The sequence below is a fragment of the Corvus hawaiiensis genome, chromosome 4, assembly GCF_020740725.1.
Source record: "Corvus hawaiiensis isolate bCorHaw1 chromosome 4, bCorHaw1.pri.cur, whole genome shotgun sequence".
NCBI classification, from domain to species: domain Eukaryota; kingdom Metazoa; phylum Chordata; class Aves; order Passeriformes; family Corvidae; genus Corvus; species Corvus hawaiiensis.
In genome coordinates, this window is record NC_063216.1 from 59811268 (window position 1) to 59836858 (window position 25591).

The window sequence follows — 25591 nt, forward strand, 5'->3', positions numbered from 1 at the left end:
CTCTACCCTCCATGAATAAATATGGAATTTAATTTACTTTCCTTGTTAGTGGGAGAAAAAGCTTGACAATTTGTCATGACTACCATGTTATATTTGTAGATGCTATTCCTGTGCAAGCAATAGATGGAATTGCCAGTGGGACTGGAAGAGACATATCTGTGAAGAGTCCTCTTCAGTACAGGATGTGATAAAACAAAATATGGTAATGTTTAAAAATAAGGTTATTAGGTTTTTTATTAGAACACTTCAATATTTTGTTTGCTGTATCTCTCATATCAGTTGGTTGAATCAGAGATTTGAAAATGATTCTAAAGTTAACTCCAGAAGTGTAAGGTGGTTTGTTTTTTTTGTGACAGTGCGGGGGTGGGAATTTAAGGGTGTGATTGAGGAGGGGCAGTGAGACTCGTGAAAGGATATTTCTGTTCCTTTTACTATTTTGCTTCAATGGGAGGAACGAGATTTCAAGGCAGGGAGAGATAATCACCCACAGCTTTGACATACGCTGCAGTCATTTTTAGCATGTCTAATTTGAAAGGGTGTAATCAAATCTGTCACTGTATTTTAAGCATGAAGTTCTTCAGAACAATCATTCTATTGTCCAAAGGCCACTGGAGCTTGTTGTGATAAGAGTTTTTATTTGTAATAACATATAAAATGTTTCTCTCCCTAGGAAGGAGAATGCCCACAGTTTCTAGACCCTAACCCTCCTATAATACCTATGGAGTACCAAACAACTGTGTATTTTGAGGGAAAACATCTAGATTATTATCGGGTAAGCAGATTCATTCAAAGCTAGCTGTCATTTGAATGCCTCTTAAACTGCATCCACACCCCTAAACTAAAGCATTAGTTCATGTGCCTTGGAGATCCTGCTTGTAATTTAAAGAAAGAAAAGAGCTATACATTCAAGTTTCATATAATATTGGTTACTGTGGTAGAGTCATCACCAAGAGAGAATCAGAGCCCGGGAAAATACTCTAACTACTAAAATGGAGGGGGCGTTTTAAAGAATGTAAGTTGGACCTATTAAAACACTGGACAATTATTTTTCATGTAATGAAATGAGAGGGGATGTAGGAATTGTGAATGTTTCACATCTTTTTCTAATTAAATATTTGGTGGGTTTTGTTGCTATTGCTCTAGAATGACATCACTCTGTGGGCTTAATTCAGTTTTCACCTTTAAAACACAAAAAGGCACTCCGACATTAAATATTTCTTAGCTTGGATAAAATAATCTTTTGCTTTTGTGTGTGTGTGTGATCATCAAACCAGAAGATCAGGTATTTTCTCAACCACAGTAAAGGCTTCTCTTTCTTAGTACTTGCTCCCAGAAAAAAAAAGCCTCTAAGAAGTCAGATAGACCCCAGGGTCTTAATTGCTTTATAGCCTAGACAATGCATAAAATGTTATTGTTAGCTGGATAAAAATGAAGTTTAAAAACCATTTTTAGGTGATAGCTCAAGTATTGTTACCCATTTCTAGTCTTTGTTTCTGTGTTGTCTTTGTGTAAATGTGAATTGATGATAGATGCCCTGGGGAGTGCATCGATTTCTTTAACTACTGGCCATCTATCAAGGGAAAGAAGGCTCTTGTTTTTTGAAGGGATTTTTTTTCCTTTTTCAAAATGAATACTGTACTGCTTAGAAGCAATTCCTTCTATCACCTTTTCTACTCCTGCCAAGGGATGGAAAAGGGTCAACAGGCCTGAAGAGTAGCAATGTAAGAAGAGTATTCAGAGAAATGTAAAAAGCAACCCATAAGCACTACAATCGTATGAAAACCATGTTGTGTGTCACTGCTATAGACATGTATAAAAACTGTGCTATAAAAGCCATATGTTCCAAAAAAAAAATTTTTGTTTGAAGACCTTAAAAATATATGCAGAAAATGAAATGCAAATTTGGCGAATTTGGTGTGTTCTCCAAGATGTCAGAACTGGTCCCTGGTAGGATGTCTGGCTGTGTGCAACATGGGGCACACAACACCTCTCCTAAACCCACAGCTCTCTTTGCTAAAAATTGGAAAGTATTCCAGAGATTACACTCGTATTTCTTTTGTTTAACATTGTGAAGAGCTGTTTTTTATGCCCTAGAGGAAAATAATTTCCTGCTCCCTTGATATAACTGGAAGATCCCTTTCTCTCTCTAGAACAAATTCAGGGCAGATGCATAATCTAGATGTGCTGAATTTGACTTCTAGTGGACCCTTGTCCTCCAAGGAGAAACAGCATCAGGAGTGCAAACACTCCTTCATCTAGTTTATCATTCTATGAATAAGCACTTTAATCTTTCTGAACTACTAGTAACAAAAAGAGAATGGAAATAAGGCTGCTGGGTTTTTTTAATTCTCTGAGATATCAATTGCATTTAACAAATGCAAAGACACATCCTGTGGATTGAATGCTTTGTCATGGGTAGCAATGTTTAACGGTTTGCTACAGAATGTATTTATTTAACTTGGAACTGGGAAGGCTTACGAGTTCAAGTCACTGTAAGAAGTCAAGCTGAATGCATAGTCCCAAAACTGGAAAGATGCTGGAGAGCAGTGAGTGTCAAATGATGTCAGAGTAATTTTTCTTGGGTGAGAGCCATGTGAAAATGTCACGTCTGTCATGGGATCAGCTCCATATATCCTGGTACAGAGATGTGTTTCAAAGTCAAAACGAAAATGCCTTTAGTGGCAGGACTTGAAGAGACACACTCAGTGACTATAGCTATATACACAGACCTCTAATATATGTGATAACAGACAAATAAGGCATTAAATAGTTGTAATCAGATAGGCACTCATGCCTGTGGGGTCATGCTATCTGAAGTAGTAGCTTTGATGACTGAAAGTTCATTTGAGTAAGGGCATAACTTACACTCAGTCTTTGGTAAACATCTCATGGAAAACAGGGTGGCTCAGGAGAAGCCATGGATGGATATTTTGTAGGGATTGGCCCACAGCCCAAATGCTAAATAGCATTTGCCTTCTCATGTGGAACAATTTTGCCACAGGATATGCTGGGAATTACAGCATCTTTGAAGCTAGCAGTCATGCAGCTATGAGCACATTTAAGGTCTTTATTGATTAGAACGTTGGTACATCCATTTTCCTCCTATTTTCCTTGCCTAAATTCTTGCTTAGGAAAAGCAAAAAATTAATGTTGTGTTGTCACTTTGAACTACTGGTTCTATTATCTTGGTTTAATCTGTGCTTTACTTAAAAGCGCATTGCACACCCAGCCTTATCGTGGGTGACTAAGTGCACTATCCAACATTGTGCATATAAGCATCTTCATCTCTAGGTGGAGATGAACAGTGAAGGGCTTGCTTACTGAGTAGAAGAGGTAAATGGCTTAAAAAACTGCTAGTGCAGAACTATATCAAGAATTATTTCTATACTGGAAGTATAGAAACTGCTATACTTCCACTGAGGGTGGAAGTATAAGCTCACACATTTTGTATGCTCCTCTTAACTTGTAAACACTTAAAGTACAATGAATAAGTCTCCTCATGATAGCTTCCACTGGAGGGAAATAGACTAAAAGAGGAGATGCTGTTGACTGTTCTTCTGCCCTTCCTTCCTCTGAAAGAATTTCAGTAGGAAGGAGAGAGAAATCCAAGCTGTTGTCATTCTTCTGGGAATAGCCCCATCCAGGAGAGGCAGAGGGAGGGAAGTTTTGTACTGAATAGTCATATTGCATGCAATTTCTGAGAGGCATTCTCCAGCTGAGTCCTTGAAAGATTGGCACAGTAGGAGAGACAGATGTAGTGGCATCAAGATAACCTTATTAGCCCACCAAAGATTTTCGTTAAAAGTAATTTCCCATTTGGATTTGTCTTTGTCATGTGTGTCTGATGTGTAACCTGCTTCTTAGTGTTTGCTACACATCTCTTGCACCAAAACTACTGACTGTGAGCACTGTGGCCTTCTGCTCGAGAGCCTGGTGTAGCAAACTCCTGATTTCAATGCACGCCAGGTATCAGGTCACACACAGCAAAGCTCCCCTCCTCTCCCAGAACCTGCTGTTAACATGTGGGAAAGCCTTACACAGGAGCAGCAGAATTTGAACACTTTTGAAAAATACATGTTATATTAAAATACATGGGGCAAGAAAAACGAGGCAGCATTCCTATTAAAAAAATATTTATAAGGAGATGCTTTAAAACTTGGACTATATAGATGTTTTCTGTAAAGCAGAATGGGCTGTAAAAGTTTCAGACAAGGCTTTTCAGAGCTCAGTCACTAGCTTATTTTTTGTGTAGCTTCCTAGAAGGAAGAAGTAAAAGGTTTGTTTTCTTCTATAAAACAACCACACAGAGACTCAAGTCAGGTCCTTTACCTGGTTAAAGCATGTTGTCCTCCTCAGCCACAAACCTTGGTGGGCTCATGTCCACTGCCCAGCCTGTCACAGTAGGAAAGGTTTCCACTATGTTAATTAGATAAACCCAGTGACCCAGGAGTTACCTGTGATTCCAACATTGAAGAAGTAGCTACAAATAAAAAAGATAAGATGCTCAAACACAAGACTTAGATCATAGCAGGAGACAATGTACTTAACCTTTGGAGCAGAAAAGAGGAATTGAGTAACCATTCTTTTTTTGCCATGTGCACTCCAAGACAGATGGGTCTGGTCAAAACCAGGGACTAGTTCTTTACACCCACAGTGAATTGCTCATGAAGTCCAGCAAGGTCACTGACAAGGTCCTGCACCTGCATCAGTGCAGACTGGGGCTGGATTGAGAGTAGCCCTGTGGAGAAGGACTTGGGAATGAAACATTATATGGGAGCTGGCAATGTGCACTTGCAACCCGAAACCCAATGGTATCCTGGGCTGCATCAAAAGAAGTGTGGCCAACAGGTTGAGGGAGGTAATTTATCTTCTTCCAGTCCACTCTGCTGAAACTTCAGCTGGAGTGTAGTATCCAGCTCTGGGGTTCCCAGTACAAGAAAGATGTGGACCTGCTGGAAAGGGTCCAGAGAAGAGACATGGGAATGATCAGAGAGAGGGTGAGAGCTGGAGTACCTCTTCTATGAAGAAAAACTGACAGAGTTGAGGTGGTTCAGCCTGGAGAAGGCTCCTGAGAGACATTTTTGTGGACTCTCAATATATAAAGGAGGCTTATAAGAAAGATGGGGAGAGGTGTTTTACCAGGGCCTGTAGGGTCAGAAAAAGGGGCAACATTTTTTAAACTGAAAGAGGATAGGTTTAGATAGATAAGGAAGAAATCTTTCACAATGAGAATGGTGTGAGACTTGAACAGGTTGCCCAAGAAACTTGCATGTACCCCATCCCTAGAAATGTTCAAAGCCAGGTTGGATGGGACTTTGAACACCCTGGTCTAGGGAAAAATGTTCCTGCCTATGTCAGGGTTGTTGGACTAGGTGGTCTTTGAAAGGTCCCTTACAACCCAAATCATTTTGTGATTTTGTAAAGGTGAAGGTTGTCTTGTCCCCCAGTGAGTTCTGATTTCATAAGTCTTTACCAACATTACTGTCTGAAAATATCCTTGCTGTTCACTTCTCTCTAATATTCTTCTGGCAAAGTTGTTTGCATGCCTGTCCTATGGGCAGGAGAATGACCCAGCACAGAAATAATGTCATGGGATGAGGATTTTAGCCAGCTAAGTTCTTTGACTGAATCACAAAACAGCCAAGCTGAGAGCTTTGTCAGTGCAGTGAAGGTCAGTGTGTGCTATGGACTTAAGACAGGAATTAATAGACTTAGGATCTAGGGAGAAGAGATGGGAAGAAGATGCCTAGGAGGCAGGAATACCCTTAAATTAGTGCTGCCATCAAAGACTGTCCTGTGAAAATACAGCTGGAATCATGGTAAGGCAGGAGAAAGGCAGCAAGAGCTGAGAGACAAAGAGCTGAGAGACGTTCATTCCAGTTTCCCATGCAGCTCTTGCATTGATGCTCTGCCCAGAATCCCTACAAAGAAAACCTTTAAGGGCAGAACTCACACAGCTCTCTTAATAACACATCTGATGTGTGAAGCCATCCAGTATTCACATCTCTTAGATTTTTCTTATTGCTCCCTAAAACTGAGTGCTATATATGATCTTGCTTTCCTTGGACTTGTTGGTGTGCCTACCAGGAATGAATGTTGGAGGAGTGCAGCAAAGCTGCAGATTGCTCTGGCTCAGCGTTTCACTAGCATTGCTTTAGAAGATGGCTGTAAGCGGTTAGCCTTCTCCGTTTGGATTTAATTACTTCCAGGGCTGAACAGGATATTGCCTGGTGATGTTTTACTATGCTTGGTGATGCTATACAAGTTCTAAACTGAAATTTTCTCATCCTTAGGGTAAAAAATTTACAGTTGGAAACAGCCAATTTGAATTTGAAGCTTCTGTTGATGAGTCAGATGAAGGAAAATTTTCATTCGTGAGTAAAGAGGTAAATGAGAAAATATGATTCACCTACCAAATATGCTCAGTTCTTCTTCTTAACTGTTCCAGTAGCCACATGTGTCTAGAATTATAAAGGTAATATGTGTTTCCCTCGGAAAAGAAAGTCACCTCTGATGGAGATTCTCCTTTGGCAATAGTAGTCAAAGGCAACACTTTTGGCTCAGAGCTCCCGAAGTCTCCCCTCAAAGCCCTCAATCTTTCTCCTTGATTTCTCTACCTGTGTAACCCATGGAATTATTGAACAATCTTTGGAGGAATTTGAGACCACTACTGTTTTATTCTTCACTTTTTATGCAATCTAGTGAAATCACTGAGGATAAAATGCAAGAATTTCAGTGCTCTCCCTCTCCACATTCCAATTCATTACCTTTCCCATTTTGTATCTGTAAAATGGGAATGGTAAGAATGGTAACAAAATGCTGTTGCTTGGCTACCTAGTAGTTATGCTTCTTTCGCTCTTGCTTGTTTTACTGAGAAAGGAAATAATATTTTAAAAATAGTCTATTTTCTAAGCTCAAAGTTTGACTCACAAATGTTATGCTGACTTTAAACTTTGTCTTACAAGCTCACCAACAGTAGATTTGAGAATTAATGAGCATTTATGCATCATCTGTGCCTAGCACAAAGCATTTGCCTTATAAAGCCTCTGTATTTTTATTTGTTCTTGTTTCCCAACAATTCTCATTGCTGCTCTTTCAGCATGAACAGAAGCTCATGTCTTGGAGCATGTGAGCCTTGTGATTTGGCTGTAAAATGAGGAGGCTGCACTGCAAAAGATGCAAGATTTCCCCTCTATGTGGTGCAAGTCTGCTGTGCCCACAGAAGTAATGGGGCCAGATGGTGTGGGAAGGGAGAACTCAGCAGGGTCAGCAGCTATACTTACTGCCTCTGAACAGTACTTTTGCTGCTTTGATACTTATAACCAAATGTAAATTAAATTAATGAAAAGCGAGTATTCAGATATTGCTGTCCCTTGGTACTTGAAAATTCTGATTGTGAAGGATTAGGTTCATTAAAACATTTTTCTATAATGTATTTGGCCAAGATGAAAAAAAGGCCATAAGGCTTGGGAGAGTTTCTAAAACCTTCACAGGTCTGATTTCTGAGAATCATAGAAAATGCATGAAATTAACCTTGCCAAATGAAGGTATAAATATCTTTATTTTGTTGTCTTTTCCAGTTCTCCTATAGTGCAAATGAGACCCTACAACTTAATTTATCCATAAAAACAGATAAAGTCAAGATTGACAGCAAATTGATGGGTAAGTATGAAATATGGGATTAAAGGAGATTAATTACAGTATGCAGAAATCTATTCCTCCATAATTTGGAGACTTGTTAGTAAGAATGTTTGTGGGTTTTACTGGTTTGGGTGAAACAATTAAATCTGACGGATCAAAAGTTATTAATACTAAACTAATGCATTAAACATCTGTGTTGTCAGCAAGTTTGCCAAGTGACACCAAGCTATGTGGTGCATCTGATACACTGGAGAGAAGGGACGGCATCCAGAGGGAGTTTGATGGGCATGAGAGGTGGGCCTGTGCAAACCTCATGAGGATCAACAAGGCCAAGTGCAGGGTCCTGCACGGGGATTGGGGAAATCCCAAACACAAATACAAGCCAGAATAGGCGCTGAGAGCAGTCCTGCAGAGCAGCACTTGGGGTGAAAAGCTGGACCCAGCAATGTGTGGATGCAGCCCAGAAAGCCAGTCATATCCTGGGCTGGATCAAAAGCAGCGTGGCCAGCAGGGCGAGGGAGGGGATTCTCTCCCTCCCCTCCACTCTACTCTCATGACACCCCATCTGGAGTGCTGCGTCCAGCTCTGGGCCTGCTGCTTAAGAAGGACATGGACCTGTTGGAATGAGTACAGAGTAGGAAGGGCCACAAAGATGATCAGAGGGCTGGAGCACCTCTCCTATGAGGAAAAGCTGAGAGAGTTGAGGTTGTTCAGCCTGGAGAAGAGAAGGTTCCAGGGAGACCTTATTGCAGTCTTTCAGTACTTAAAGGTCACTTATCGAAGGGATGGGGATTTAGAATCTTTTTTGCAGGGACGGTTGAGATAGGACAAGGGGTAATGGTTTTACACTGAAAGAGAGTAAATTTAGACTAGATATAAGGAAGAAGTTCTTTACAGTGAGGCTGGTGAAACACTGGCACAGGTTGCTGTGCTGGTTTCAGCTGCAGTAATTTTCTTCACAGTGGCTGATATAGGGCTATGTTTTGGATACCAGAGAGATGGTAGATGCCCCATGCCTGGAAACACTGAGGTTCAGGTTGGATGGGCCCTTGTGTAGAATCACAGGATCACAGAATATCCTGAGTTGGAAGGGGCCCACAAGGATCATCAAGCCCATCTCCTGACTGCACACAGGACTATCTCAAAAATCACTTGATCTAGTTGAAGATGTCTCTGCTAATTGCAGAGATTTGGACTAGGTGACCTTTATAGGTCTTTTCCAACCCAAAGTATTCTGATTCTATGATTCTATGATTTTCGAGATTGCTTTTGCTCTGAAGAGCAATCTTAATAGCAAAGCCTCGCCGTTCATACTTACTTAAGTATTTTGGTTTGGGTTTTTTTAATAATCTTTTCCTTTCCGCAATGAACTTTCCTCATCAAAGGGCAGAAAGAGGATCCTTCTCACAGCCACTCATATGGACTTCATCTGAAATCTCATCTCTTAGCTGTGTCTCGGTTCAGACAGATTCTGCAGTCCCTGTGTTGGCTGGCAATCAGGAAAACACAGAAACATTCAGGGTGTTTTCAGCTTCTTACTGTATTCACTTATTTCTATTAAAAACTAAATTAAAAATTATAGCACCAAGACTTGATCTCTGATAAAAATCTCTTTATGAATATAAATTTCATTTCTTTTCAACATACAGTAATGAAGCAATTATGTCTGTAAGCCTAGTCCTGAGCTGAGGTAAGGAAGTTCCTTCAAAATCAATAGAGTAGTATCTAGGAGTTGATACCTACCTTACACACCTTAGGACTGACATTTAAGGCAGAATATTGCAAAAACTGTGAGGCAACCCTCTTGTTACTTGAGTGATGAGTCAACATCAGGAAAATACTAGTACCCTAAGTAATTTCCTCTGCTGATTAAATCTTCAGACCATATTTTTCCAGCTGTACAATATTGAAATTTATTCCTTTTCATATTGGCAGCATGAACTATGTTTTTTAGAAGATTTTCCTTATGGCTCTGTGTGCAGTGTTAAAAGAGGACCTGGCATGAATGTTACAGGGAGGTCATATTGCAATCTCACACTGTCTTAATTTCCATTCCAGTCGTGTCGGGTTTAAAACTGCAAAATTTTGACCAAATATTCCCAACATCTTTTTTCCAAGTCAGGAAAAAACATTAAAGAAAAAAAAAAGGTAGTTATATTATTAAAGAAATGTTATCATTCAAATGGAAATACAGAGCCCTTGCAAGAGGGGAATTGAAAAATTATCAACAAATGTCTCTTTTTAGTATAAAAGGTATTTTTTAAAATCCAAATTCTTTCTGACTTTCAGATTCCCTTGCCATATGAAATCCAGAGTGGAATGTGTTTTTATGCATCTTGAAAAGAATTGGCTTTGGGTATATGGCTGCTGCTGAGAAGCACCTTTGAACCTGACAGTGAAAGAACCCTTTCTTTGTATAGCACTCAGTGAATACTAAGTTATGATAGCATTTTTACATCTCAAGCCATCAGGGGTTCTGAACAGTGTGAAATCCAATATATCCCTTTTATCCTTTGTCCTTTTTATCAATGATATCACAGCTGGTATCTCAAGGTGATGGATAAGAGTCTGAATCTAATGAGTGGCTTGCTGCTGGTACATATAATGAGCTGATCAGTGAACAAGAGGAGTGGTTAATGTTTTAAGGCCGTGGCTTTCTTCATTGCATTTATGCAGCTGGATGTGAGGGACATCAAGACTTTGCAGCAGTGACATTGTTTATTGAGGGATGGAATACGAATCCCTGTCTAGCCAATGAAGGATAATAAAGTAATTCAGTAAACATATTCCCATGCTGTACCTGGTGGCCATGTGGTCATCTGGGTGGGAAATGCCAGGTTTAGGAAGTCAAGGGAAAGATTTGCTCAACAATATTTCCTGTTCCCGTGTCTGTGCAGTAGCAATCTTTCAGAGTGCTGGAATAAGAACCAATCTGGTTCCTATAGAAGCAATTCATAGCATGGAAACTTTTCCATGCCACTGTGCACAAAGCAAACAGCAGCATACCAGGGCTGTCAGTCTGGTGCTTTTCCCCAGCCCTATGTCTACATCCAGCACACAAGTGGATAGCTGACACACAAACTGCAGGAAATATTGCTTCGTTTATGTTTGTTGCTCAGTGCCTTCCATATTTGTGTGCTCAGTTTATGAAGCAAATGATGCTTGTCCTGCTTTGTGCTCATCACTCCCTTGGAAATTCAATATAGAGATTGAATCAAATGGAGTCTCTTTCTCACTGATTCATTTTTACAAATGCCAAAGTCCCTCACTTTTGCATACACCTCTAATGATGTATTCAGCTGATTTTCTGCTGGTACACATACTTGAAATCAAGTGGATATGCTGACTAGACATAGGAAGGGTTAAAATCAGGCTTCATCATTGATTTAACCCTTCATTGTAAGAGAAAGAAATAAAACCTGTTATTGTATTAAAGACTAGCTGTGAAACTGAATGCTGAGGGTTTTAAACATAAAGCATTCAGACAAAAACTGCCTGTATGGGATTACATGTTGTCCTGCAAGTGGCAGAGACTAGCCAAGATTTGGGCATCTGCAATATTGTTCATGCCTAGCAGGGGAATAAGGCCACTGCTGAAAAAATAATGGAAAAGTAGCATTTTCATTTTACGTTTTCATTTCAGTAGAAATTTGACATGGTAGTCTCTTGGAATTAGATTTCAAAAGCTACTGCTGCTGCTGCTGTTATCTAGGAAGTTACCAAGTGTATTGAAATATTAGTGACTGGAGGGTGTCCAGTGTCCTTGGACACTGCCAGTGTCCTTCCTAGAGTTCTGCTCCTCTGAGAGTAAAAGCTTGTTTGAAATAAACTTTTTTAGTGGCCTTTACTATATGCATCTCAAAGGGATTTACCCTTGTCCACATACTTTCCTATGTTTCCTGCATCTTTAAATATGAACCTCGTTTGAAAAAAATCCAGTGTCACTAAGGCTACTGTTTCTTGAGATTACTGAAGGGAAGGGGAAGGGGAAGATGTTGAGTCTCTGTCTTGTATACCCCATTCCCATCTGTAAACACATTTAATTCTTGAAAGAGCACAGGAGGAAACCTAAAAAGCTTTCTGTTGTTCTGGTAAGTTAAGTTAATTTACAAGACTCAAAAATTGCCAGAGCCTCAGTGGCAGAGGGTGAGAGGCTGTGTGGCCAGAAATATAGAGCAGCAAAGAGTAGAGAGAAGCAGGGGGGAAAGAAGGAGCAGAAAAGCAGGGAGCAAGATGTTTTCCTCTTTACAATAATCATCTCACCTGTCCAGGGAGGCACAGCACTTACATGCTGGGCAATCTGTGCAACTTGCACATTTTCACTAGAGAAACATGGCATATTTTCAGTCTGTTTTCTTCTGGGCTAGTTCTCAAGCACATCTCCATATGCTTTTTTGCAAGCCCAGGCTCTCCTTGTGGTGTTGAACCACTGAGGTATGTCTCAAGGCTTTGCATCTATTTGGGAAAATTATTTCATTCAGTGACTGCGCATCACGCTAGAGATTGATGGGGGCCAAAACAAGCTTAGTGTCTGGGACAGTTGGTCTCTGTTTCATCAGTAAGAGAGAGAAGACTTTCAGACGTGATTTCTTGGCTCAGAAAAGCTAGAACTAAACCCCACTACAGAAGGAATGAGGTGTACATCAGGATGACAGTTCAAGACAAAAGGGAAGACAAAAGCAAGAAAATAGAGAAGAATGAAGAAATGCAGAGGTATTAACTTGAACAAAGGCTAACACTTTATTAAGTGTTAACTTTCTATTTGGTTCAGGCATTAGTGGTGATTATGAAAAGTCCCAAACATCCTGGAAACAGCTTACAAAGGCAGCACTCTTCCTTTAATTCTGCAACAGGGGGAGGTCCCATGCCAGCTGATGTCTGCCCCTACTGACACCCACGCAGAGTTTATACCTTCCATATCTGACTTAGGATGCTCCAGGAGGACCTGATTTTTGATTTAATCTTTGAACAGCTCTATGTGTTATTGAGCTCAGTCAAAGTAAGGACTTTGTACTTGAATGTTTTGACAGTGTGTCTTGGGGTGACTTTATGATGTGTATCCCATATCACTGCTGAGTGACAAAAATATATTTGGGGTTTACTTGATAGTAGTCATACTCTACAGATGGATAAATGTCAGGTTTTTCCATAGAGGAAAAATACAATTTTCTCTCAGCATCATTCAGGGGTTAAGTACAGACTGTACGTATTACTCACGCGACTCCACTGAACTTTATACACAGGGTTAGTTTTCCTTCCTAAAGGACACTGAATACCCTTGAAACAGAGATAAATGTCTAAGTGTGTTTGTTGTTCATCTTTCAGTGACTCTGTACAACTGCTCCTACGGACGAAGCGACTGCAGCTTATGCCTTGCTGCCGATCCCAATTATAAGTGTGTCTGGTGTGAAGAAGATGGCAAGCCCAGCAAGTGCGTGTATGAAAAACTCTGTCACGCTCCCCCCACCGACACGTGTCCTCCTCCAGAGATCACTCGTGTAAGATTGCTTTTTTTTCTCTCCCCACCAGTGTAATATTTTTCAGGAGAAAGGAGCCAAGCAAGCTCATACTGAAAGGCAGGTTTTTTCCTAGGGTGTTAAGTAAGCCTCTGAAAGAGCTGAAAGGAAATAATGTCAGTAGTGATGTGTGTGAGAGATTTGTAAAGACTCAAAATAAGAGACTGAATGGAGTCTTTGAGCCTCCTTGTTTTTCAAGCCTTGTCCTCGCTGTGTCAGAAGCCAGGCTAGCAGTGCATGCTTAAAATGTGGCACTTGATTCTTGCATAAGAATGATTAGAATAGCACGGATTTTTTCTCTCATAAAGTCCTTTCTACCTGAAATGAGTCTGTAAGAGAGGTTCACTGCTCCTGGAACTACAAGTATATAACAGGCTCATTTACAGGCTTCAAGCTAGAGTTTTAAATAGTATTTATTAAGGGAGCAGATTGTTTCTGCGTCACAAAATGTCTTCCAGGTGTCAGTGATATTGTTCAGTCTACACCAGCATCAAACCCAAAGCTGTAGAAATTGAATGTAAGAAGTCGGAGAGGCCATATGTGCACCCCTGACTTACTCTGTAGTTGGAGCCTTCACACAGGGTCAGGGAAGATTGTTTCCACCTTCATGGATCAGCAGGCAAAGAAAGTCATAAATCCATGTCCTTTTCAGAAACAAGCCAAATGCTGCTTTTATGGGCATAATTGTTGAGAAAAGAGTGATACATGCTTCCGCTGGGCAAATCTAAATTGCTGCAGTGGTGGTATCAGTACTTCAAAACTCAGACACATTGTTTGATGAGAACATATCCCAAGCCATTACAAAATGTGGTAACTGTTTGACAGAGGTTGAGAGTTGGAACAGGGATGTTTCACTCAGTAGGAACTGTGTGTGAAACCTGTGGCTCAAACTGGTAGAGACACTGCAACCCTGGAGGCTGTGCCTACTGGCAGACCTGCAGTACATGGGGGAAGGTTGGCCATGAGGGCAAAGCTAAGATGAAATGGCTGTTAAGCAGTTGAAGACTGCCAAGCAAGGTAAATACCCTGGAATCTCAACAGAAAGTGTGGAGAAGAATACTTGTGTAATACCTATGCCCAGGTAAACACAATTTGAGAAGAAAGGAAAAGGAAAATTAAGAAAAAAGGGTTTTCACCTGGGATACTGTTTCTACATTCTTTTGCATTAAAAAACATACTAAAATATATTAGATTTTTCAGAGCTCACATCAGCTTTAGATATGAACATAACATTTGGAAACAGCTAGACAAACAGTTGAATAATTTTTCAGCTAGTTTGTTTATGGGTTGAGTGCAAATGGACATCCAGTGGGCAGAAGTTTAGGAAGTTGAAGCAGTGGGAAAATGGAGCAAGTGATTCTGGAGCTGGGCTAGGCAGCCAGCAGAGGCAGCCATGTCTCTGTGCTCAGACTTGCTTAGACCTAAGAGACTGATTTTGATGGAGCAGACAGTGAAGTGCAACCTCCCTTGTCTTGATGGCGAACTTGTGGCCCTCCAAAGCTGAAGATCTGAAAAGGTCCTGCTGGAGGTGCTCCCAGCATTATGTAGGAAAGCAGGTTAGCCTTTCAACAAATATTCTGAATTTAAGTGCCTGTCAGGGCCATATTTCAGTCTGAGGAGTCCACTACAATGGCAGGATCTTCTCTGTCCTCATTTTATTTGCAAATTACTCAATAAGCATCAGCCCATGCTGCAGCACCCTACCATGAGATGCAGTAAGGAAAATCAAGGGAATGGAGGAACTTTTGAAGGCACTACATGGGGCACTGTGTGTTAGGAAGGTGCACTGCTCTGCTGTGAACCTAAAGGGATAAAATCATGAAAACAAAATTCTGGAAAAGCTCTGTGGAAGGACTGTGATAAGAGTGCAATCCATTTGCTTTTCAAAATCACAGTACTTTAGTGGAGGAAGCAAACTTAAAACAGAATAAACACCAGGCAAGAGTTTTGTACATAACAGTCTGCCACAGGAGACATAAAATCTGCAACTGTTGAATACTAGTTCTGAGCTAACAGATGATTGATTAACATTAAAAAGTTGCATAGCATGTTTTTTTGTATGTCCTACAAGAAACATCTGCATTTCAAATGTTGCTAAGTCAAAGTAGCTTTAAATAATATAGAAGATCAACATAGTCACTGCAGTATTTAATTTTGCTTTTTTTTTCCCCTCTGTCCCTCGTGCAAACACAGATTGAGCCAAAAACTGGACCACTAAGTGGTGGAGTTCTTTTGACCATAATGGGATCTAATTTGGGAATAAAAGCAGAAGATGTAAAAAATATAACAGTGGCAGACAAGGAATGTCTTTTTAAAGAGGAGTTCTACTCTGTTTCCACAAGGTAATTGATGGATGTTTTTCATAAGATTTTAGAAGAAAAAATGAACTTCTGTGCATTTTCAAGAAAAGATGATCTTCTTGTGGTTACAAATGTTACCATTTCAAAAAGAACTAGTGTGATATACCTGCAATATTTCATAGTAACATGTCTGACTCTTTACTTAAAATTTTTATAGATTGTAACAGCAACAAATTTACAATTGTGTACTACCATCCTGCTTCTGATTGAAGTTTTTTCCTTACTTGATTGAAAAGCTTTCATAAACTATTACTGTACATATATCAAAACTATTTGTTTTTAAATTAAAGGCATTCTACATGTACAATCTAGTCATTATGACTTTGCTAAATCTGAACCACAATGAAGCCAAGCATACAAGATTTATGGGAAAGCAGGCAAAGAAAGAGGAAGCTTAAATCTGTTTACTCCAGCCATAGAGTTTCTTTCCTGGGGGCAGGGAGGGAGCCCAGAGTTCAGGTTTAGCTGTAGATGACTAAGTTTCATCTCAAAGCCAAAAAGTCCATGGGTGTTGAAGTGCCTAAGCAGGTTGGTAGATGTTTTGTGGATTACTTGTCACACTCTTAAGCGGTGCCAAAAATTAAAACAGAATGCCTAAATTCTTCTTGGTAGGTATCTAGGTGTTTACTACAGATTATATCAAGCTTCTAATTTCAAGAGGGAAATACCCTTTTGATATTAGCTGATGAAAAGCATAGCAGGAAGGTTCAGTAGTAATGTTAAGAGTAATGACATATTTTAGGCGGTGTGATTTTTCTTTCATTCAATTTTGAAAGCTGCAATTGAAACCTTGGCTTTCTTTCCCTCCTTATAAATTAACGTGTAACACAGTAACTTTTTGCTATTCCTGTGGCATGTTTTGAAAGGGACTTTGAAAATGCCTAAGTGATTTTTTTTTTCTTTTGAAAAATATTTAACTTTAGTCAATGTGTGGACCAGGCATTTAGAAGCTTCCCAGGCCTCTAGGACTGAAGAAGCTAAAGAATAGCTGTTTATTTCTTACTGCTTCCCAATTTTATTGCCATCTCTCCTGGATTTACATGTACTTCCAATCCAAAGAATTACAAACTTTTTTACGGTCATCTTTCTCCATTCCCTGTTTTCAGTGTTTGCAAAAGCTGCACTGAATTGCAACATAGTCTTACAAGTATTTCCCCATCCTCTTGGCTTTTTCTAAAGCTTTTTGATATTTTTAAATACATGGAGAGGAGCCAGAACTGAGATGACTGGTTCCTGGTATCATAGCAACATTACTGGTTTCCTAAGTTCTGGCAGTGTAGTAATGGGTGAGAACAAATGCAACTTGCATCATGTCATTTATCAACAAATTAGTGGGTTTTGAAGGATGTTCTCGACTAGGGAATCCTTTAAAAAGTTATCAAAATCTTCAAACAGATATCTATAATTTTCTGTCTTTGTCTTCCTCTGTTCTTTTGTTTTATTATTAGCTTTTTTTATAAAATTAAATTAGAAAATAATAAAAAGTGCCTTGTCTGGCTCCCCTATCCTTCTGCAGTAAAATGCTAGTCTTTTTAGGAGACAGTTGCTCCCATGCACAGCAAGATTTAAGACAGTTAAGGGTGCTTTCTGGCTCTGCAGTGATTTAATTGTTGGCCTTCGAGAAGTCTGTTCTCATTCTTTGTAGTTTTCCATTAGTAATGTGGGGGAAGGGAGGTGATGCCAGCGCTGGGGAGGGGAGGGAACTTTTCCAATTAAAATCCCTGCTACGGTGTTTCCCCCACATCCCCCAGCCCCGGCCCCCGACTGCTTTCCCTAGCTTGACATATGGTAAAAATTCCTCCAAAGGCACCGTTTCCTGTTTCTGCCTGACATGAAGATACAACTTCCAAGAATACAGTAGAGAGATGATGAGGAACAGGCTCAGGCAGCCATACACATGCCAGGGCATGCAAGAATTCAGAGAATTTTGTCCATTTGCCAGTACCCAGGAAAAAAGTCTGGAGTGATCTGCAGAGGGACTTGAAAATCCTTTTATTATAAGTCTCAATTTAAGTACATTATACCCAGTAATTTGGAGTCATTGAGGGTTTTTTGCTACTTTGGGATTTTTTAAGCAGTCATGCACTGCTTAAGGAAGAATAGCAATAATCCTGGAGTGAAAGAGCGACAGAAATGAGCAGTGATCCTCAGGGCGTGTCCTATATGAAACCGTCTGACTGAGCAGGCTGCAAGCATTATACACTCCTTATCTAACTGTATTATCAGCTCTCCATTAAGCATTCGTCCCAGTTTTCAAGTGTGTCAAATCCTTATTGCCTTTTCATGCTTTCATTCTGTGGTTTACCTGTTTGAAATAAAAGTTTAAACATCCTAGCTATCACTCAGCAGCAGTGTTAGTTTCAAGGCAGTGTTTTCTTGGCCAGTGTTCCTTGACCTCTGATTTTGCATGTTTTATCTGTGAATTTATTTTCAGAGAACAGTAATTCTGAAGGGATTTTGATCATAGGTGTGAAAAGGCAGTAGTTTGAAGCTGAAAGGTAGCAAGATGCACAGCAAAATTATCAGCAGTTAAAACACACAAAATTATAAGACAGCTGGTGATCTGATGTTTGCCTCAAGGAGGTGGGGGCTCCTTTGTGGGTTTGGTTTTTTTTAACATCACAAAGTCCACTGTAAATCTTGTGTCAGGTTGCAGAAGTTCAACTGACTTATGGGCTGAATTTGAGTCTTCTGCAGAAGGCACTTCTACTAATGGACTGCTGAAGTTGCTGCGTACAGTGCTCAGGTTTCGGTTTTACCAGCCTTTAGATAGACGAGCAAACTATTCTTGGGTGGTTTTGCTGGAAATCTGAGGCAGCAGTGGATTACATTGTATAGGATAAAGCAAAGTTGGCGCTTTTGCTGGCAGTGTGTGTGGTAGGTCACATATATTGCATTGGTATTGCAGCTGTTACTTCTAACAGATAAGCTTACATTCTTTCTTTTTAGGATTGTGTGTCAAGTTGGACCAATGAATGAACCACAACAAGGTCAAATTGAAGTTAACATCAATGGAAAATTAGGTAAATCACCAAGTGAAGTTTTGTTTACATACCAGGTAAGTGCAATTTTTTAGAGACCTGTTTTATACTTTGTGCATGACTTAAGTTAAAGTTAAGAACAGAATCGGTTGTGTTTGTCTTAGTCTTTCATCAATAGCACTGTCATTCAAGAACATTAGAAAACACTTAATTCCATAATATATATATACAAAAGGTGTACCAAAAATCAATTCTCATAAATAGATCCATAGTCTCAAAATAGGATGATGATGTTTGCCATTCAAAACAAAGATGTGGTAGAAAAGCAACTGGAATAAACCTACTCATTAGTGATGTAATATTTCTTCAGTATCACTATTAAATAAAAAAGAAGTCAGCATTGTGAAAAATTAGGTATTCTCCAGACATATGGTGCACTATTTTAATCACAATATTTAGTCTAGGCAATGTTCTTAATTAGAAGAATGGATGCAGAGCAGCTGAAGAATAAGTAATGAAGGTTCATTAATTTCTTTAATAATTTATTTCATTCAAAAGTATGGCATGCAGAGCCACAGACAGCATGATATGTGTTCATATTACTTATATGCTTTGTTTCCAGTGTGACTATGAAAGAGAATTTCATTTCCATGTTAATTTCTTTGCTCTAAATGTGGCCCTAGCTTATAGCTCGTCTGGCCTGTGGTTTTAGCAGCAAGCAGTTTTATCTGTATCTATGAGGTCTTCAAATTTTATAAGATCATGTGATAGTTGAGAGGTTTAAATAATATCAGTCCCCATACTGATACTTAAAATTACACTTATAAGCTATAAAACTATAAAACATAACTTGTGTGTTAGGCTTTTATCTTCTCCCTTATTTAAACTTCTGTCTCATTAATTCTTGATGAGAAGTAAAGGAAAGGAGTCAGCATTAAACAGTGGAATAAGTCAAGAATGACATTTTACTGAGAAGAGGATATTCTTGTTTTCACAAAATGGGCTAGAAGTGGGTTTTCTATAATTTCCAAGCAAATACCTCCTCTCTCTGGTGATACAGCTGCAAAAAAACCCTACCCTTTCTGCTTGAATATGTCATCTGTTCCTTTGCGGAAATACAGGTTATGATCTTAACCAGAGAGCAACAATATAATCTGCCATGTGTATGTTTGTGGTCTCTAGGACATAGACTATGACAGTAAGCCCTACGTGAGATTTTGACATGAATCTGTTGGGTATGTTTTGCACCAGTTCTCCCATCCTTCTGTGTATAAAGATTTTCTCATTATTTTCATGGAAAGGACATAAAGTTATTATAGAGTGGGTTGAAATGCAAGCTGAACCAGGCAGGATTCAAAGCCTGTCTTTGGACTTGTTTTGGTGTGATTCCCTGCTCAGCCCATCTGAGAGGGACGTAAGGAGCCACTGCTTTTGGCCACTTCAGGGAAAGATTCTTAATTGCCTATCAGGGAGGTGCTAGGAAACGTAGCTGTGCACCAGAATCAACTAGGTGGATGTTCCCCTGTAAGTACAAGAGTCCCTGCCTGTGTGTCAGTCTCTGCCTGCATTGAGGTTACTGAAAAATCAGATGCCTAAGCCAACTGCTGATAAAGAGCACTTTCATTTACTGCAAAATCTTTCCATGTGGACCCTATTTACAGTATGTGAAGCAATGACAAGTAATACAATTCAAACTTTAAAATGGTGATACTGGTTTCTAGTTTCATTTCTCTTTATTCCACCAGAAAATGAAGCCAACTTTGGGCTGCAGTAGGATTGGAGTCAGTACAGGAGCGTCACATTGATGTGCACCTCTACAAGTGTGACACCAATGCTTTGGCGTGAGAACAGACAATCAGAGCAGATCAGAGCAGACAGTTGCATCAGCTAATGTTGGCTTAAAAGCTTCAATCTTGTTTCAGTGCTTTTGTCAGACAGTTCTTTGGTGACTTCTCTCAGCAGACATGCAAAATCTGTGCTTTGTGTAAAACCTCTTCTACTCAGTATATACAAAGGAAAGAAAATAATCTTCTTTCCAAGAGCCCTCTTAAAACAAATTTTCTCTTATGTATTTCCCTGTTTCTTTGACACATTGGATGGCTACCCTTCTGCTGGTAACTACCACTGTTTTTACTGTGAGCTCTGGACACTTGAAGCAGAATAGCTTCATCTTTAACAGTGACTATTCTAAATGCAGTGTGTGGCATCACGGGGCAGAAGTGAACAAGGAGACACTGGAGATGCTCATCTGGTGTGTCTGTGTACACCAGAGGTTTCACCATATGCCCCACTGTCTCAGCCTTGTACATGTGATTAGTATCTACCACCAAAAGCACTTATCAAGTAGATTGGGTATAAGGAAGAATTTTTTATATGACAAGAGTGGTGAATCACTAAAAGAAGTTGCCCAGAAAAGCTGTATCTGCCCCATGATTGGAATTGTTCAAGGCCAGGTTGTATGGGGCTTTGAGCAACCTGATCTAGGGAACAGTGTCCCTGCCCATGGTGGGGGGGTTGGACCAGGTCCCTTCCATCCCAAACCATTCAGTGATTCTATAAGTAGTACTATATTTGGCACTTGTTGATACCCAGTCTGAATGGTGTGATTTATTTTTAAAGGTGGATTGATGAGAATCAGTAGTCAGAACAATTTGGGGCTCAGACTCATGCTTTTTCCCCTGTCTGCCAGCACAGAACGTTTCAGAAGTGACAAATGTGCAAGACTTTCATGAAATGGGTCAAAAATCCAGTTCAGAGGGAAGTCATGGTTTCAATTTAAAATTATTTCTGAACAAAAATGCCCTGGTCCACAAGTGTCTGTGCTATACAGTAAATATCTATATTTGTTGCATAACAGGAGGAGAAAGCTTTATGTCTCCCTACCCATCACAATTTCTCTATCCAACCTGAGTGCAGTTCAAGTACAGTCCCAGTAAAATTAAATTCTGATAACCCAGTCATCCTCTGCTGACATTTCTATTGTTTCACTATAAGAAGGATCAGGCAATAACCATTCTTCTGTTTAGTGAAATAGAAATGAACTTATAATAAATTTTAATATCCAGCTATGCGGTACATCTGGAGCACTGACAGCTTGGCTGGTCTCTGAGCAGGTGGAGCAGTAACATGGCTAAAGGCCAGTCCTGCTTTTTCATTTGTTGTTAACTTTATCTGATTTGCTTGTTACTATGGCAGTGAGAAGCAGTCTCAAAAGAAGGAGTTAAGCTTTTCCAAGGGATATGGCCCAGATTTGCTGGTCCCACACAAGTGCTGATTCTTTTCTCAGAACACCTCTTCTTTAGACTCAAAGCACCAGGACAAGAGCTTGCAGCTGGTTCTGGCATCTCCAGCATCTGTTTGTCTGAACAACTTTGTGAGGTTTAGGCTGTGCAGGTTAAAGAGACTATAGGGTTTCAGAAAGCTCAAATAGATCTAAGATGGTGAATTTAGAGGTAGAACTTTGCAAAAGTCTAATACATTCCTGAACTGGCTTGGAAAAAATGACTTCTTGTAAACCAGGAAGTCTGTTTACCTAAACAAGATGAGATGAATAACCAAAAGGAGGAAGAAGGGAGGATAAACTGGAGTTTGACCTGAAAACAAACATCAACATCACTATTCACCATACTGGAAGTTTGAATGTGAAATGAACAGCACAGTTACATTTAACAAGGTGCACTCTTCCACCTTAATCTACTCTACTTGGCAGTTTCCTCTTACCTGCATCCATCCTCTGCTTTGCTTCTTTATGTTTGAAGCAATTGCACTGGAAGCCCTCACCAGGAAAGTGCCTCAAGGCTTTCACATAGGGTTTCAGCTCACTCCTTGATTTTTCTCCCTGAGTCTTTGCCTCAATACATTCAATTTACACTGTACCTGGGGGCTTTGGGTGGGGTTTTTTGTGGGGAAAATTACATGCTTGTTGCCATTATGATTGATGCTGATAAACCACACATCCGCAGAAGTCTGGAATTGCTTCCAGAGGATCTTATTTTATTCTTAAGTCCTGCAGTACATATTGTTTGTGTGTCAGTCTGCATGGGGGACAGGAGAACTCTTGGATAGCTGAGAGTTTTAGTGAAGTTGCCCCTTTTTCATGCGGATATTGTTAGTCTTTACTCTGTATCATCTGAGCTATGCATTTAAATACATGTCCCACCATCCAGTGCTCATGATTCTGCTTGAGAGCTGCCAGTAAACACTGGCTGTATGATAGTGCAGACTTTCCAGTCACGCATGCTTCCATTTCTCCACCAAACCCGTCAGCAAAGCTCTGTAGTCTTTTCAGAAAATCATGTGGTATCTGCCTCATGATAAAAAGATGCTGCTTTCAGGCCAAAGAATAAGCTGTTTAACATACCAGCCCTTTGCATAAGAGTCCCATCCACAGCAGGCAACACACAATGTGCATTGCCAGGCAAATGCTCTGCCCGGGCACCTGGAGTGCCTGGAAGCATTTGTTCAGCTTACAGGATGTAAGGTTTGGACAAAGCAGCCCCCAGAAAGGCAGGACTCAGCTCATCTCTCTGCTGTTGCAGAAATAACCCAGGAACTGACTTGTGTTATGGATACTGTGATGAGGCGAGCCAGCAGGTCAGGTTAGCCACTGTGGTGAACACCAGGCCGCCAAGAATGCGCAGTGGAAATTCTCTGGTTGAATATCCTGTGAGTGGGTGGCTTGTCTGAAGAAACAAGAAACAGGCTCCCTTGAGTCTGAGAGAGGAGGGAAGTGGAGGGGGAAAGAAGTTCCTAATGGCTTGAGTTTCCCATTCAGAGGTTTAATTTAGCTCCTGTGGTTACCTTTATGGTCCATTAAATGACATTTTGACCTCCAAGAAGCTGGTGAGTGTCTACAGCACTTCGTGGGCTATGCCTTTTATTCTTGTGTGCATAATATGCAAGAGTTCACAGAATAATTTGGCTTTCAGTGTGAGGCAGATAATTTTGGTAAAAAATTGCTTCTTCTTCAAGAGCCAGAACTTACTGCAGCTGGAACCAGGATGAGGAGAGGGAAGAGTTACTTGTGAAGGAAAGATGGATGTGATAGATGCAGAACAACAACATGGCCTGTACATTTGTGAAAATCTTATCCACATCTGTGTGTGCTGTCATCAGGCCTTGGAAACAGCATCCCTGTTTTCTGCTTGTGTAGAACCACAAGAGCCCATTCCTACTTGTGAAGAAATGCACTTGCATCAAAGGCAAACCCCCAACTGGAAGTCAGTGTCTACAGGAGCCAAGAGAAGGGAGCTTAGGTGGCTTTGCCATTTGCTGCCCATCATGTCCGTTTGAACACCTCCATCTGCTGCTGGTTTCCCCTTGTGCTGTAGCTGGCATCTCTCACAGCATCATGGGGACATACTCTGACACCATCATCTTTCCCCTTCCCAGTTGTCTCTCTGCTTGTGATCTGGCACAGTTGTGTTTTTTCCAACATCCCCCTCTGAAGCACAGACTTCGTGCCAAGGTTTCCATGCATCTCTGTTCGGCTCCCCTTCTCTGTTACTGTCCAACTGTTCTTCAGTTCCTGGCCCTTCTTGTGATCCACCAGTAGCCTTCTTGGAGGTTTGCTGTTTCTCTCTTTGATTTTCTGCTTCAGTGAAGGATAAAGGGCAACCAATTTTATGTCAGTGATCTAGTTCATGGTCTAGAAACTGCTTACCACAGATGGGTACTATAGTAGCCAGTATCCTTATTTACAGAGTCATGTTCAGGAATTCTCCTGGGAAAAGGAAACTTTGTATAGATGAGGTTGTGCTTGATGACAGACAAATGGAAAAGCAGAGAAATGGAAAAAGAAGACATGCAGAACTTTGGTGATGCTCCATGGGTGTGCACTCCTCTTGTTCTTGGATACTGTGCAAGGGACCAGAAGTGATTTGGCTGGACATGGACAGTGCAAACCAGGAAAGATGCAGCGCAAACAGAATGAGTGAACAAGAACATGAATCTCTCTGGAAAATCCAATCCCAGATGTAAGATGGGTGAGCAAAAAAGAGGCTGGGGGAATGGTTCTCTTTTAAACCTCCATGTCTTTAATTGCAAAGAAAATTGTGAAGAACCAGGGAAAAAAAAATTAAAAGAAGCATAGGAATAACCCCACTGCTAGCCCAGTAAAAGATGGGCTTTGATTTGACACCAGCAGACCATAGAGATTTAAAATGCTCGGAGCACTCTGAAAGAATTTTCAGACTACAAAAGGTATTTTTTTATTAAAATAGAAGTTTAAAAATCTGAAGAAATAAGATATCACCTTCCTAACTCTGCAAAAAGACTAATTGCTACTCATAAAATATTAAAGATTTAAAAGTTCATTCTAGATTAATAAACAGGATGAAAAATGTAAGAGCTAAATGCGAATGCTCAGAGCACCTACAGTAGCTGTGTAAGAGCAGCAGTCATGTACACTGCTAATAAGCAAGTTCATGTCTAAATGTGATTATAAGTGGAACAGACATGGAGATAATTTACCCTCTAGCACACAGAAAGCATGAAACTACAATGAAAAATATATCCACATTTCTGTGAACAGATTTTTAAGTAGGGGGCAAAAGATACAAACAAAGCAAGCAAAGAAGAGACTTCTGGCTGTGATGAAGAAAACAGGACACTGGAACATGGCCTTGAATGTGAAGTCATATACATACTTGGGCCAGTTGGAGCTTTTTTGTCAATATTTTTCATTGGGTTTTTTCCAGTACTGCTGTGCTGATGAAGTAAGGATGAGACAGTGGCACACAGGAATGGAAATGCCACGTAAGGTATTACATTGGTATTACAAAGAGAAGAAAAAAATTTGCTACTACACATACTAGCATTATTTGAATGTTAGGTACCAAAAGCAATGTACAAGTGGCGTTGTCTCACTGCTTGGAGCAGAAAACCGCTGCTTCCAGCTAAACCATAGCAACAGGATGGGTGCTAACCACAGGTGTAAAAGCACAAGAGGTAACCTATTGGTATCCTTCCAACAAGGATAATAGCCTTGTGGATATCAAAGAACTGGGAAAACTGCTTATCAGTTCAGGAATACTTACCCAGCAGTCTGGTACAACATGGAAAAGTTGGGTTGCAGGTGGACTTTGAGATCTTT

General features: G+C 40.2%; 1 protein-coding gene across 5 annotated transcripts in view; it reads left to right on the top strand.

Annotated features, from left to right (window-relative positions):
- The window catches only part of PLXNB2 (plexin B2), a 257236-nt gene that overhangs the window by 191996 nt on the left and 39649 nt on the right, over positions 1 to 25591 (top strand). For all 5 annotated transcript variants that reach the window (XM_048300734.1, XM_048300732.1, XM_048300736.1 and 2 more), the window contains 7 exons: positions 100 to 202; positions 671 to 772; positions 6294 to 6386; positions 7581 to 7662; positions 12967 to 13139; positions 15351 to 15499; positions 18467 to 18575. In XM_048300734.1, coding sequence (XP_048156691.1) covers positions 100 to 202; positions 671 to 772; positions 6294 to 6386; positions 7581 to 7662; positions 12967 to 13139; positions 15351 to 15499; positions 18467 to 18575 — 811 coding nt within the window. The remainder of the gene's footprint in view (positions 1 to 99; positions 203 to 670; positions 773 to 6293; positions 6387 to 7580; positions 7663 to 12966; positions 13140 to 15350; positions 15500 to 18466; positions 18576 to 25591) is intronic.